General features: G+C 38.6%; 1 protein-coding gene across 8 annotated transcripts in view; it reads right to left on the bottom strand.

Moving 5' to 3' along the window:
• The window catches only part of ZNF451 (zinc finger protein 451), an 88,726-nt gene extending 77,393 nt beyond the window's left edge, over window positions 1-11,333 (bottom strand). For 3 of the 8 annotated variants that reach the window (XM_043591710.1, XM_043591711.1, XM_043591709.1), the window contains exons 1-3: window positions 11,019-11,153; window positions 10,385-10,468; window positions 1,474-1,554 (exon numbers count right to left, since the gene is read on the bottom strand). In XM_043591710.1, the coding sequence (XP_043447645.1) occupies window positions 1,474-1,554; window positions 10,385-10,468; window positions 11,019-11,039 (186 nt within the window). In that variant the 5' untranslated portion in view covers window positions 11,040-11,153. Of the gene's footprint in view, window positions 1-1,473; window positions 1,555-9,831; window positions 10,163-10,384; window positions 10,469-11,018 lie in introns of those variants that run through there. The other 5 variants (XM_043591708.1, XM_043591706.1, XM_043591705.1 and 2 more) reach the window with 4 other exon arrangements.
• Between the last annotated feature and the right edge of the window lie 5,079 nt (window positions 11,334-16,412).

Genomic DNA, 16,412 nt, shown 5'->3' with positions numbered 1-16,412 from the left:
AAAAAAAATGCTTTTAATATGTTAACTTTCAAGTGCAGAGATGCATGACCAGTAAGTAGAACTCAATTTTTAAAATTATTATAACAATGAAAGATGCAATCCACTACAGGTCTGCAAGGGGATCATAGAAGTCAAAGCCACAAGCTTCACTACCCCCAAAACCCAATACCAACTACTGGCAATAATCTGGCACTCTATTAAAAAAGAGAGTAAAAACAAGCCCAGTTCAACTGGTGCCATCTTAGCCTACTGCTCAGTCTTCTGCTAGGACAAGAAGAGGTGGTGAGACTACTGGTGATTAACAATCTTTTTTTTAAAAAATCCCATCCAATGTATGTAAGTCAACAAGTAGAAGTTTATAATAGTATAGAGAACTTGGGAAAAGTTCCACTGAAAATCACACACACAAAAATATTTCTCAAAGTCCCCACTGAAGAGTCACTTTTAAGTCCTTTAAAGATTCTTGTTCCCTCTCCATGAATAACATAAATGAATAATGATAAAACTTGCCAGTTGCATAGTCCTACTTTATGGTTTGTAGTTTCCAAGGAGCTTACATAGTATGTATTTGTCACTTCATTTTGTCCTCACAACAACCCTGTGAGGTAGGTATTATTATCTGATAAAGAAATTAAGATTAAAGGCTACTTAATTTATCCAGAGTCACAAAATTACTAAGGAGTAAAGCTCAGGCTAAAACCTAGGCATACTGATTCCAAGTCCAAGTCTCAATCCCTTGTAATATAAAGCAAGAAGTATTCCGGCCAGGAGTCTCCAACCCATCAATCCATCAAGACAATAGCCCATTAATAGAAACTTGGGCTAAGACAAAAGAAAGACAAGGTTACTACAAAGGGCTCAGCTAGTTTGGTTCTCAGAGTAAGGGAAGTATTAGTTTAAGGGTCAAACCCACAACCAATAAATCACAGGTAAGAGAAAAAAAAAAAAACACCCCAAATATGTGATGAATAGAGAAGGTTAAAAGGAATGACAACTGAAGTACTATACCACCTATAACCCTTCCCCACATTCCATTTTCTAAAGGATCTTCACACATCCTCTCTTCCAAGATAAAACAAACTTTCTGTGGCCACATGGTTCTGGAAGAAAAGGATCCAGTTATACATGGCACCTAAGGAGAGATACGAAAGGAGAAGGGCACAAGGAGCCAAAACACTTGCAGTTTTTATTCCATTTCTCTTTTATCAGATACCATCTTCAAGTCTTAGAACTTTGCTGTATCATGTTATCTTTTCACATTCTCACTGAAAGTAAAAAACAAAACTGGAAGTAGGAGATGTTCTGGGCAAAGGACTCAATGGATACCTTCTATGGCTCATTCTACAGAAATGGGCCATTCACTCAAGTACTACAGCTCCTAAACACAGCCATCATTGACTTGGTAATTGTCTTAGACAAGGCCTCTTAAATGACTAAAGTGAAAGAAATGCAAATCAAATATAATGTACTTACATCACTATGGGAGGTGCTAGGCTCTTCATCATCACTGCTGATCAGATCAATGTATTCCAGAACAGGTCTTAATGGTCCTTCCTATGAAAGAATCAAGCAAATTAACAAGTCATGTAGTTATTCAAACTAAACCAGTCACTTAAAACAATCACTTTTTTGTTGGGACTGGCAAGAATTCCTCTAAAGAGGCGGCCAATGGGCGCCAGAAAATAATTAGAACACACACAGAAAAATATTCAGAGTACATGAGTAAGAAATGATATTGGGGCACCTGGGTGGCTCAGTTGGTAAAGTGTCCGACTTCGGCTCAGGTCATTATCTCACACTTCATGAGTTCAGGCCCCACATCAGGATGCTAAGAGCAGCTTGGGCCCTGCTTCAGCTGGCTCTGTGCACCCCCACCCTTGCCCCTCCCCTGCTCGTTATCTCTCTCTCTCAAAAATAAAAAATAAACATTAAAAAAAACTAATGACAAGATCTAAAAGGAAGAGTTTAAACCTTGGTAGAATATTAAGACAATGTTATTCTTCGGGGAAGGATTATTAATAATAAAGGAATTAGTGCTATAAGGACACAGATATGATTCAATGTTTTTTAGATGGGATGAGTATTAATTACCTGTTAGATAACCACACTCAAAAACATGTGGTTCTCTAACAGCTTGGCTTTATTTCCCACTCCTATAGTCAGACATCAAACCTGATTCTTCTCCATCCTGCTTCCAACCATACTAACTGCATCATATATCAGGCCTTGAATACTAGGCCTAAAAGCCTAGATTTTATTCCATAGGCAAGAGGGAATCAATAAATACTAAGATAAGGAAAACATGAGTACTGTGCTTTAAAATTAATCATGTAGATGAGTATGGAGAGTGGGAAATGCAGGGTAATTAATCAGTCAAATAATGCAAAAAAAAAAAAAAAAAAACAGCAGCAAAGAGAATAGTGTTGTAGTATATATACAAGACAACACATGGGTATTAAAAAAGAAAAAAAAGATTGGCTATAAAAAACAAAATTCCAACAATAAAAAGGAATCAAAGAAGTCCCTAAGGTTTCAAGCTTGAACAACCAGCTGGATATATCTGGAATTCAGAAACAGGAAGCCGACACTCTTTTGAACATAATGGGTTGATGTACCAGTGGCACACAAAGTTAACTGGCAGAAGCCAGAAATGCAGGGCTGAAATCTGGATGTACAAACATAGCTAGAAATACAGATTTGGGAGGGGTTCCTCTAGAAGACTGAATTGAACTATGATATTGCTAACAAAGAAAACAATGAGGAAAAAGAAGAAATTTAATGAGGCTCTTGAGGAAATGCTGGAATTTTAGGACTCAAGAAGAGCTAAGCAGGTAATCAAAGACTGAAGAAGAATCAGGAATGGATAAATTCAAAAACACTAGAGAATCCTCAAAAAGTTGTCAATGCAAAATGTAGTCAAAAACATGGACAACCAAAAAAACTGCCACTGAAATTGGCAACAAGATTTTTAAATGCCTGAAAACAACTTTCAAGAAAGTAGCAAGCATATAAAAGCCAGGCTCTAAAATATTAAGTAGAACATGAGGCAACAGAGGCGCCTGGCTGGTCAGTCAATGCAGCATGCGACTCTTATCTTGGGGTTGTAAGTTTGAGCCCCACGTTGGTTGTAGAGATTACCCAAAAATAAAGTATAAAAAAAAAAAAAAAGAGGCAGTAAGGCCATGAGTAAAGAATATTATTTTTTAAATTCTAATATGTTGAGAATAAGAGAAAGGAACACAGGAAGAGAATACAGCTGAGGGAAAGATCTCTTAGGATGCAGAAAGCTGACTGTTGGCAAGGCAAAGCGATCTATTCAGTGGATAAACTAACAGAGAAAGACTAGAGTCAGGACACAGAAGCTAAGATCTTTAAACATCCTCTTCCTTAGAAGAGACATTCCGTCTCAAAGATAACTTGTTTCTCCCTTAGGCTACAACTTCTCCTCAAGCAGAAAATTGCTATCCTTGCAGACAGGTTTTATCTAGGCACTACGATAAAACCAGAGACCAGAACTTCAGGACAGGGATCATGTAATAAGTAATTTAAGATTTTTGCCTGAGCTGTAAAAATGGAAGTTTAAAAAAATGTTTTTTATTTTTTTTAAATGTTTACTTTTGAGAAAGAGTGAGCGAGCATGAGCAGTGAAGGGGCAGACAGAGAGGGAGACACAGAAGCCAAAGCAGGCTCCAGGGTCTAAGCTGTCAGCACAAGCCTGACGCGGGGCTCGAACTCCCGAACCATGAGATCATGACCTGAGATAAAGTCAGACGCTTAACCAACTAAGCCACCCAGGTACCCCTAAAGATGGGAAGTTTAGAAAAGAGGATATTCTCCAATTATGGTTAACAGAGAAGATTCACCTACCTTTAGACTACAATCTACCACTGTTAATGTTATACATTCAATTCAAGGAAGTAGAAGAAATAAAAATATGCTAGCTTCTCCTGTTCTAACACCTTAACTTTGGGCTCTTCAAGAAATGTGCATTAGAAATTGTTATTACATGTCCATAGCAACAGCCCACCAAGAAAGTCTCCAGGTTACCAGAAATACACAGAGGGAAGGGCAGAGAGCTTCCATAAACAGAGAAAAAAGAGACGAAAGAAGGTAACAGAGTACAAAGCAAAAAGTAGAAGAGGAACCCTCCCCCTCCCCCCCCAAACCCAGGATAAAGAAAATGGTCACAGATGGGATTTAAAAACAGCTGCAGAAATAGCAGAAAACAGCAGGAGCAGGAAATGATGAAAGAAGACTACTACAAATTTACTGCTAGGGTGAACCATTAGACTGATATGCAACCAACTATTCCTGAACTAGTGAAAAATGACAACTTCATATGATTCACACTAATTAAAAGAGTAAAAACAATCTGGGTAGGAAATCCAAAAATGAGAAAAACCAAGAGTCATTTAGAATATTTATTGATTCACTCAGCAAATAATTATGGGTTTATACGTGAAAGAATGGTAGATTACGATGACATGTATTTGAGACCACCAAAAAAAGCAGAGGCTGAGTTAAAAAATAAGAGAAGTATCCCCAAGGAAAATATTACTTATATGCACACACTCTAAACTTTAGTTATGGATATGGAAAAAATGCCACCATAACGAACTTAAAGAATCAAAACATTTTAGTATTCCATTAATTTTACTACTCATCAACAACATTTGTCTTTGAGCCCTATACAGGAACTGTACTAAACTTTTCATGTAAATGATTCCATTTAATCCCCAATTACTTTATAAGGTGAAACAGTGAATTATTATTATTATTCCATTTAACAAATGAGAAAACTAAGTGAGGTACACCTGATTCTCTAAATATATAACCGGCTGTGTGGTCACTATAATTCTGAGGTTAAGTTCAAAGTATACACACTACATTTTTTTTTTAATTTTATTTTTAAGTAATCACTACATCCAACGTGAGGCTTGAACTCACAACCCTGAGATCAAGAGTCACATGCTCTACTGACTGAGCCAGCCAGGTGACCCTACATGCTTTTTTAAATCAATCCCTTATTACCTAAGTTTTTAAGAGACTTTGTCTTCCTTCAAAAAGAGAAAAAAAGACTTCTTGCTATTGCCCTCAAATCTGAATAACTCATAACACTAACCAAAAAATAAGTTATTAATTCCCCATAAGAATGTGTATTATGTCAAGAAACATTTCTTAAAATGTTTACAGTGACTGCCTATGTTCTTAACAAGTATAAATGCATGTTGTCCTCCAATTAAAGGCATTTTATTTGAATTTGCTCAATTCATCAACTAGTAAACCATCATTCTCATCATCCCTTTTGTACCAATAACAAAATCAAAGGATTCTACTCCCGAAGGCCGCACAATTAGGGCCAGGAGCACAGGCACAAACAAAACAGTTTAGTAACACAGCTGAATTAATATTAATATTCTAAGTAAAAAAAAAAAAAAAAAAATTAATGACACAAAAAGCTTTCATTCCTGTTACTAGAAAAATGATCATACAAAACCAAACACCAATTACCTACAACAGTTGACCCTTGAAGAACATGAGGGTTTGGGCTATGACCTTCCCTTCCATTACGGAATTGAAAATCTACATACAGCATTTGACTTCCCAAAACATAACTACTAGAAGCCTACTGTTGACTGGAAGCCTTACCAATAACATAAACAGTTGGTTAACATGTATTTTGTATGATGTTATTATATACTGTATTCTTACAATAAAGCCAAAAATATTACAAAAATCATAAAGAAAATACATTTATAGTACTGTAAAAAAACCTACATACAAGTGGATCCACGCAGTTCAAACCCACTGTTCAAGGGTCAACTGTAAATGGAAAATAATGTCAATACACTAAGATATGGACTGTAAGAAATGCAGTTTACCCAAGTCTAAAAGAATATGGATTTGAATACCGGTGCAAAACTCTAATCTAAAATTTTAATAATGCATGTGTTTTTTCAATAGATTTCCAGTTACAGGATCAGGGATATAGTTTACTTATCCAGTTCAAAAATTCCAAGTGGTTCCCAACTGCCACTTTTAGTCCACAATTCAAAATCTACACTATCTGGCCCACCCTTTTCTCTTTCACTTTAAAAATTTTTATCCTCCAAAACTACACAGCATCTTCCCTGCTTTCCCATTTTGATGCCTTTCCTTATTTCTTTTCAAAATGCTCTTTTAAATACAAATACTAAATGTTACCTAGGCCAAAAAGGCTTCCTTTATTTTTTTATATAGCACCGGGTACTTTTTATAAAATAACTACTTTCTACAACCATTTACACAGTTCTCATAACCTATATTATCTTCCACATTGAAATATGGGCACTTACAGGTAGGACCTATTTTCAGTTAATCTTTCGTAGTTCTAGAGTACTTACTTCATGACTTTGCATATCATGAGCTCCAACATTATTTTTATTTACTGAGCTAAATATAGGTGCAAGACACCCAGTCAAGATACCTTCACATTTGTGCCCATGACTCTTACCTACTGCAGTTTAAGTATTATCACTTGACCTATGTGCTTCAGAAGCTACTGATGAAATTATACCTTGATTTCCTTCACTATTTCCAAATGTTCAATGATTCCACATTATACCAATAATCTTGACTTAAACCTAAATCTCATGTGCTATTACCAAGATTATAATAGGTTGCCTTTGTGTCTCAAGTAGCACTGTGAAAAATCATGTCATCAGCTCTTGGCTAAAACCATTTTCTGGGAGTAAATTAACTAAAATATACAAAGTTTCAAAGAAAGACAGAAAGATGGTGGCTGAATAAGGGACCAGAAAAATATTCTCAGTTTTCAAAAGCTTGTGTTAACACCATTTCACTTTTACGAAAGACCTACATTGGTATCAGTTTTCACTAACTGAAGTAAATCTGAAGATTTTCTCTTATACAAAAAACAAACAAAAAAAAAGGAAGAAAAACACAAATACTGTACAGCATTTGTTTTGCAGAAAACCATTACAGAGGCGGTGTGCACCCCAAGCAGCGAGAGTACCACTGCCAAGCTGCTTCCCTGTGAACTAAACTCAGCATTTCACAGCTTTGGATTATGTCTGTAAACATCTGTACTTTATCTCAATTTATTTTGGACATCCATTAGCAAGATGTGTTTTAAGGTATCAGAAAAGCCAAAAAGAGGTTATTTTTGGGGTCTGGAAATGCTGAAAATTTTTCCATATAAGTAAATGGTAACTGCTTCTTTGCTTTAGACCCTCTTAGCTTATAAAGTTTTCATAGGTTTCAAATGTTTCTACTTTACAATAACTGGGAGTGGTGGAGATATACCTGTATTATTAAGCTAAACAGAAAATGAGAGCAATATCCTTAAATAAAAAGTTTTTGCTATGGTAACATTCTGTTTGAGATCACCCAGGTATTGGCTTTGCAAAAATCAAACTGTACACTTATAAACCGTGCAGTTCTCTGTACGTATATTTCAACGTAATTTAAATGAAAGGGATTTATTATCCTTATTATTTCTTTCCTTCAGCACACTGTTTGGTTTCAGGCTCTATATTTTGCAAACCACTGAAAGACTGCTGTGCCACCATGTGATCAAAGACGGGAAAATTAGATTAATGAGCGTGAATTAAGAAATCCAAGCCAGAGTAAATCAAGAAGCAACATTATAATGCCATTTTTGTATCTGAAGAAATCTTAAGCAGAGAACAATTTGTTATCTTTACTGGATGAGCATCACCTAAAGGAGTCAAGGATAAGATTAGTTTACAGAGAGAAGTAGAAGGCTCTATCTCAATTTATTTTAAAATAGAATTGTTATCATTAATTATCATTTAAGTGTTATCACTAAAAATGTAGAAGCAATGTTTTTCATAGATCTCTTCTAAAACTGTAATTGTGCTTAATACATATAATTCACTTCTCCATTTGGAACTATCAGAACTTTGAACCTGTATTTGCCAACAGGGATAAATACAAGGTGTTGTATCAAGGTGCACACACAATACATTATATTTTTTAATTTTTTAAAATGTTTATTTAGTTTTGAGAGAGAGAGAGAGAGAGAGAGAGAGAGAGAGAGAGACAGAGCATGAACAGAGGAGGGAAAGAGAGAGAGGGAGACAAAGATTCTGAAACAGGCTCCAGGCTCCTTGCTGTCAGCACAGAGCCCGACGTGGGGCTTGAACTCACAAGCCATGAGATCATGACTTGAGCCGAAGTTGGATGCTCAATTAACTGAGCCACCCAGGCGCCCCTGCACTATAGATTTTTTATTCTTGACCCAAAGATGTAAGATATTCTCTACATTTAAAATTAAAAGAATATTTTTAAAAAGTTTTTTTTTAATGTTTTATTTGTGAGTGAGTGAGCACTTGCAGGGGTGGGGCAGAGAGAGAGGGAGACACAGAATTTGAAGAAGGCTCCAGGCTCTGAGCTGTCAGCACAGAGCTTGACATGGGGCTTGAACCCATGAACCGTGAGATCATGACCTCAGCTGAAGTTGGATACTTAACCAATAAACCACCCAGGGGCCCCTAAAATTAAAACAATATTTCAAAAATAAAGAGTATTTTAAACTTCAGCTTAATACATTATTATGCTTAAGTTACATACATGCTATAATTTTTTATTCCACAAGTACCAAAAAGTTTTTCAAATCTTATTTTTATAAATTCCATCTGTGATTCTCAACCCAACACCCATAGTTTATAAAGAAGTATAGCATTCTTTCATATACACAAATATCAAGATGAATATTCCCCAAATACCAATATTCAGGAACAACCTGAAGTATTTGCCCTAAGAAGCCATAGAATCCTGTTACGAACATACTTCAGTCCACTGTTAGGGCACCTGGGTGGCTCAGCTGGTTGAGCATCCAACTTTTGATTTCGGTTCAGGTCATGATTTCAAAATTCATGAGATCGAGTCCTGCTATCAGCACAGAGCCTGCTTAGCATTCTCTCTCTGCCCCTTTCCCTGCTCCCATGCTCTCTCTCAAAATGACTGAACACTTTAAAAAAAAAAAAAAAGAAAAAGAAAAAGTACATCTGAAACTAATTTAACACTATGTTAACCACACTAGAATTAAAATAAAAGGACAAAGGGCACCTGGGTGGCTCAGGTGGTTAAACATCTGACTCTTGATTTTGGCTCAGGTCATGATTCCACAGTTTGTGAGATCAAGCCCCACGCCAGGCTCTGTGCTGATAGGGTGGAGCCTGCTTGGGATTCTCTTTCTCTCTCTCTGCCCCTCACCCTGTTGCATGCTAACCTGCACTCTCTCTCTCACTCTGAAAATAAATAAAAGGAAAAAGTACCACATGCACTAGCAATGGTGAAGACAGCCAAAAAAATGATCTCGTGAAAGACTCCTCAATAAACCAATTAAAGACAATACAAAAATGGTTTCACCACAATGGCCCTAATGTTGGGGTATGTAGAGGATATCATTTAATAACCAGCTTTACAAACTGTCCCAAACCAACAAACATAAAAACACTACAATCTATTAAGAAAAACTATACACGTTTCACAGCAAACCTCAAATAACTACAGTATTCAGAAAATGGTTTAGAGTAGAAGTATTCTCTAACTATGATACCACTTTAAGCCGAGCCTTTGCAACTCTTGACAGTTTTGGGTGAAAATCATCTCCAAATACGTCATAACCCCCACTCTGCCTAAACCAAGGCTTTACAAACTGTGGTTCAGAGATTCATATGTCCTTTCATCTTTCCAAAAGGAAGACTCCTAGGTCCCACCTACAAATTCTGAGTCAGTGGGAATGGAAGGGTGAGGCCCCGCAATCCACACATTTACGCTTGGTAATGCTTAAAGACCACTGACCCGAAGGGACGAAATTCTGAAAAATATGTGTGTTCCTGGTGATGCAGGGATCTCCATATGAACATCAACTCCTGCACTATGCTGTAACAAACACCATGATCTCACAGGTCAGGGAAGTCTTCAAGCTAGTCGCCTTCATGTTATGCAGCTACATAACGCTCAGATTTTGAGTTCTTGCAAGCCTTCTTGTTCTCTACCTCCTTCCTCATCATCACCTGTCCTCTCTCTCTCGCCTGCATCGTCATCTGTTACAGGACAACCTTGTCCCTCTTGGAAACACGCCTAGACTAAGCATTAAAACAGCGCTAAGTAAACGCACGAGAAGCGTTTACCACGGACTTTCGGCAGTCTTTGTGACGGCTACCGCAGCTGCTCAGAGGCCTCTTTGGGTAAATTTCCTAATCCTACGCCACGCTCCCCGGTGTCTAGTACCCATCGGACGTTCGTACACAGTTGCTCAATGAGGGGTGGACAGGTGCAGTACAATCACATAATGGCTTACCACGCGCAGTCTTGGAACTCTAGGAAAAACCCGAATGTCGTTGCTACTTACACTAACAAACTGAATGTCATCTTCATTTTCATCCGTTGTTGACTCAGATGCCTCGGGCCCAGCTGGAGGGACAGATTCTATTATCTATAAAAATAAGCCAAAACACGCTTATCTATACAGCCACGTACTTGGTGGAAGAGACTTTCCCAAAAGGAACGAAAAAGAAAGAGCTTTTTAAAACCACGAGCTCTTGAGGAAACCTAACAGCACAACTGCATGCAAATCCGACTAAGAACAGAACTCCATGGAGTCGCGTTCTGCCTCTGCAGACGCGGAGCCATGGGGAGCGGACGCCGAAAACGACTCCCCAGCCCCTGCGAATTCCCCTATCTGCTCGAGGAGGAGGGATGCGCGCTCACCGCCGAAGGGCGATCCTGTCTCAAAATGTCGCTCTCGCGGGCAGAGCGGCGACAACAGGGAGCACCGGGGCCGGCGTAGGGGACCAGGGGCGGCCGGGCGGCCATTGTTACCGCTGGGTCGTCGTTAGGACCCGCACCAGGCCCGAACGCTGGGCTCGGCCCGAGACGCCGAGGCTTTCGCCCCGCGGGGGCACGGCAGGCCGCACACTCAACAAAACACAAAGCCCTTTCGCGGCGCGGCTGAGAACGCCGCGGCCCGACGCTCCACCACTCACCTCCGACCCCGGGTCTCCCATTTCTCCGACGGCCTAACTGACAGCACCACCGCTGCTGCGGTCCCCGCCGCCACCGCCGCCGTCGCAGCTGTCCCCGCCGCCACCGCCGCCACGACTTCCCTTCCCGCCCAGCACCGCTTCGCGCCGCCGTGACCCGCCCCTGCGTGAGCGCCGACGCCGCCGACGCCACCGACGCCGCGGGCGGAAAGAGGTGCGAAACCGCTTCAAAAGGAGGAGCGGCCGGCTCTGGCCCGCTATCCCCGGAGTCTCTTTCGCACAGTCCCGGCCTGCCTTCTCCGCGCCGCGCAGGAACCTGGGAGTTGTAGTTCTAGTGCCGCCCGAGACCGTCCCGGCGTCAGTAGCAAACCGCGGAAAAGGACTCCAAAGCATGGCGCACACATTTTGCCACGCTGACGTCAGCTGCAGCTTTGCGGAGCCGGGGCGGGCTAGGTTCTGTTTCATAGTGAAGGGCAGGAACAGGGATGTGGAGGTGTGTTTGCAATTGGGTATTGTATGGGTGTGGAAACGAAGCTCACCGGTGTCAGTTTTGGCGTAATGGCGGATGATGGCGATTAAATTCTCATATTCCTTTTTTATTTTTGTATTTTTTGCGGTGGGCCCGAAATGTAAAGGTGTAGTTGAATTTTGAGATAAAGAAATCCGAGGTGTCTTTATGTTACTCACCTGTTCCCTAGCTTCATTCTCTCAGCCATAGCATGTATTAATACACCCGAGTAGGCAAATTGAGGACCAGAGTTCCAGTCTCCAGGTTGGCCTGAAGAAAACTGGCGAAGCAAGAATCCAGGGAGCCGAGGCCTAGCTATCATTAAGCTCTAGGCCAGTGAAAACATGCGCTGTTTAAAGATATTCTCAGAGTATTACCTTACTAAAATAGCTTACTTTTTTTTCAGCGTTCATACTCAAAAAGCAGTCTTTAAAATAGTTGACTCATGTTTACTTGTGTGGTTTTTCTCACTTTAATGTCATACAAAACTGTCCGGCTTTTTTTTTTTTTTTCTACACCAACAATTTTGAAAAGAACTTTTAAAGTCGGAAAATTCTTTTAAATTTTCAGATGCCTGTTTTTGCCTATGTCCAAACCTAGCTGATTATTTATGCCTATAGTAATTATTCTTGGTATTTGTTATTTTCTGCTTTTCCAGCAAGTGCTTTATGACTTCATTTGCTTTTCTGCCTAAGTTTGAAAATTCTTGAAAAATTTGAGAATAAAAGACTGATTACAGGTAGGAGTTAATGGGTAAAACTATCGGAAAACGAGCTTTCTCTGGCTGGAGCTCCCAAATTCTCATGTTCTTCAATTCAGTTGTCAATGCAAGGCTTTCTCCTGAGGACATACCTTAGTCTGTAGGAAAATATGTATGCAAAATATTATTTATGACAGGTTTGTAATAGAAAAATTGTAAAACATTTAAATGTCTAGTGACTGGAAAATGAAATGGTTAAACTTTGGGATGTATTCTGCCAATATAATTCTATAGTGTTTTCATCTCCATTGAAAATGTGTAGCTAAAATTTCTAAAATCCTGTTTTTCAAAAATGCAAGATAAGTAATATGATAAGAACCATGTCAACTGCCAAGAAAACCATGCCTGAATTAGGGAAACTACTTAATCATCAACAGTAATTTTCTCTGGGTAGCTAGACTGTGTGTTTTTAAGAAAATCCTTTGCAACACACTAACAGAAGATTAGAGATATGCCTGTAGTTACCACAAAACCAGGTTTATTTAGCTTAGTGTAGCAAAGGAGAAGAAACCACAAAGTTTAGGAGTCTCTCAATCTGAGGAAATTAAGAGATTGGTTTGCATGATGTTAAGGCCAGCGTGTGAAGTAGGGACTGATTAGATTTGGAAGAAGCAGAGTTATTTCCTGAATGGTTCAGTGTTCAAAATGGAGACTTTTTAACTATGGGGAAATGTTTTCTGTGTGGCTATTTTTTTTATGTTTTACTTGGGCCGTGGATCCATTATTTTGCTTTATGAGTTTAGATTAGGGAGGGAGCCTACCACTGGTTTTGGTAACTCCTCTAATTTAGTTCTCTTAGACTGTATCCTAAACAACATAATAGATTTTTTAGATCTAGATGAGTGACATTATTTTGATACTATTCTTTCTTTTGGTGGAGAATATTCGTATTTTATTAGTTTTTATTGAGGCAAAAAGCACATAACATGAGCTCTACCCCGTTAATGAAGTGTATAACACAGAATTAAGTATAAGCAGTGTCTAGAACTTGCTCATCCTGCGTAACTGAAACTGTAAACCCCAGTGAACAGCAAATCCCCGCTCTCGTTCTCTCCAGCCCTTGGCCAACACCATTCTACTTTCTGTTTCTATGAGCTTGACTAGTTTAGGTACCTCGTGTAAGTGGAATTGTGCCATATTTGTCCTGTGACTGGCTTATTTCACTTAGCATCATGTCCTCAAAGTTCATTCATGTTAGGTAGACCACATAACAGAATTTCCTTTTTTACGGCTTCATGATATTCCATGGTGTATGTAAATCTCCTTTTCTTTACCCTTTGATCTGTGGATGGGCATTTAGGTAATGTCCACACTCCACACTGTCTATTGAGAATAATGCTGCAGGTAACATGGGAATGCAAATCTCTCTTTGAGATTCTGATTTCAAATCATTGGGTAAATGACTGGAAGTAGGATTGCTAGATCATATTTTTTTGTTTTTTATATAATGGTCATTCTGTTAAGAGGTGATATCTCATTGTGGTTTTGATCTACATGTCCTTGATGAGTGATGTTGAGCATCTTTTCATATACCTGTTGGCCATTTGTAGGTCTTCTTTGGAGAAATATTTTAAGTCCTTTGCGCATTTTATCATTTTTTTAAGTTGATGAAATATCATTTTTAAATTTACATCCAAATTAGTTAGCATATAGTGCAACAATGATTTCAGGAGTAGATTCCTTAGTGCTTCTTACTCCTTTAGCCCATCCCCCCTCCCACAACCCCTCCAGTAACCCTCAGTTTGTTCTCCATATTTATGAGTCTCTTCTGTTTTGTCCCCCTCCCTGTTTTTATATTATTTTTGTTTCCCTTCCCTTATGTTCATCTGTTTTGTCTCTTAAAGTCCTCATATGAGTGAAGTCATACGATTTTTGTCTTTCTCTAATTTCACTTAGCCTAATACCTTATCTCCAGTTCCATCTACGTAGTTGCAAATGGCAAGATTTCATTCTTTTTGATTGCCGAGTAATATTCCACTGTATATATACCACATCTTCTTTATCCATTCATCTATAAATGGACATTTGGGCTCTTTCCATACTTTGGCTATTGTTGATAGTGCTGCTAGAAACATGGGGGTGCATGTGTCCCTTTGAAACAGCACACCTTTATCCCTTGGATAAATGCCTAGTAGTGCAATTGCTGGGTCGTAGGGTAGTTCTATTTCTAGTTTTTTGAGGAACCGCCATACTGTTTTCCTGAGTGGCTGCACCAGCTTGCATTCCCATGATACTATTCTTTAAACTCACAATTTAACAAATAAGTTTAAGCTTCAACTTTAGTTTTGATCAGTTTTTGTTGTTTTTTTTTTTTAAAGAGCACAAGCAGGGGAGGGGCAGGGAGAGATGGGGACAGGGGATCTGAAGCTGGCTCTGTGCTGACAGCAGAGAGCCTGATGTGGGGCTCAAACTCACGAACTGTGGGATCATGACCTGAGCTGAAACCACAAGTTGGATGTTTAACCGACTGAGCCACCCAGGTACCCCTGTTTTCATCAGTTTTCTATTGACTTGCTTTTTTTGTTGAATGATTATTTATAGAACCATCTGTCTGAATATTGGCTGCACAGCAGCATTTAAGATTCTGGAGACCTAGTTCTTAACTAAGAGAATGCCACCAAGAGGCAAATTAAATGCATTAAAAGGCTCAAACCCTCATTGAGAATTATACAATATTTTCATAAGTCTGAAAAAAGGGGAAGTATCATGTGCCTGTAATTTACTTAAAGAGCATTCAATTTGGGCCAAAGAATTCATGTATACACAGAACCAAATCTTACTATACTTTAGTAAAAGCACAAATACTTCTAATGCAATTCTATTATTAAGACCATATTTGGTTTTGATTAAATGCTCTGGTTTTAAGACCTGGCAACTACAATGGTCTCTTCAACAACTACTGATAAAGAAATGGATTTATAGGCATTTATTCCAAAACAGAATTTTCTTCAGGGAAGAAGATGGCTCTTAGAATAATACAGAACCAGTTGACATAATCATTTCCTGGGAGTTATGGGAGCAGAACAAAAAGCATTTGGTTCTGAAAAGAGTATAAAAGACTAGCCCATAGGTCTATAAATGCAACTTCTTTTTTCCTGTCAGGTCTAGAATTCTGTACAAGTGTTGCACATAAGGAAAAGAAGCCTGTTGGAGCACAGAACAAAAGAGGGTTTTTCATTTCTATGGTTCATTCAGAAGTACAAGCCACTTTTTTCATTAAAGCAAGCTGTAATTGTTACTTCTTTAAAATGTAGACATTTCCCCCTTCAAGCAGTGATGTATTTGCCTGTATGAGGAAACTGGGGAGAGTAGTTTTTGGTGCCATTATTACACATTTTGAGTAATTTGCAAAACTTCCTACCCCTCTGTAGGACTATTTGAAGGACATTTTTCACTGTGTTTGCATCATAGTGACATTATTCCTCCATGTAAAGCCAGTGAACAAAACTTTCAATGGTTCAGTTTGTAGTGGGTCACAAGGGTTTTGAAAACACCACAGACAACCAAAAGTATTAAAATTGCTTTTTATTCAATGAAGGAATTGGTCTTGTTGCACAGCATAAGTGTAGATATAATTGTTAACAATCTTGCTAGCCAATCATAAGTATTAAGATCTCTCTAACTTCTATGATAATGTACATGTTAGAATAGTTGTCAAAGTCTATTTACCAAAGAGAAACTGTGGAGGAATTGAAGGCATTTTTAATATTTGTTTCTTCACACAAGCTAAAGGAGAATGAAAAATCCTAAACAGGAGCAAGACATCTCTGTATGATTTCACACTTAAGGAAAAACTGCAGGAAAAATATTTGTTTTATCATATTGTCTACACACAGAGAGATCTATGTATACACATATACTTTTATAAATCATCAAAGAGCAGGTTGCATGTATCATGCCTCCTTAACACCTTAATGTTCCAGTGGGTGTTTCTTAAGAATCAAGGATTTTCTTTGACATAACCATAGTACTTGTTTTAGTCTGCTTGGGCTGCTATTAATAATTTACTACAGAATGGGTGGCTTAAATAACAAACATTTATTAGTCTCGATTGGGAGGTTGGGAAGTCCAAGATATATATCTTATATCTTTACACGATGGAAAACAGCTCTCTAGGGTCTTCTTATAA

The sequence above is a fragment of the Prionailurus bengalensis genome, chromosome B2 (assembly GCF_016509475.1).
Source record: "Prionailurus bengalensis isolate Pbe53 chromosome B2, Fcat_Pben_1.1_paternal_pri, whole genome shotgun sequence".
NCBI classification, from domain to species: domain Eukaryota; kingdom Metazoa; phylum Chordata; class Mammalia; order Carnivora; family Felidae; genus Prionailurus; species Prionailurus bengalensis.
The sequence above is the reverse complement of the archived record's forward strand: the minus strand, read 5'-3'. Positions and strand labels throughout refer to the sequence as shown.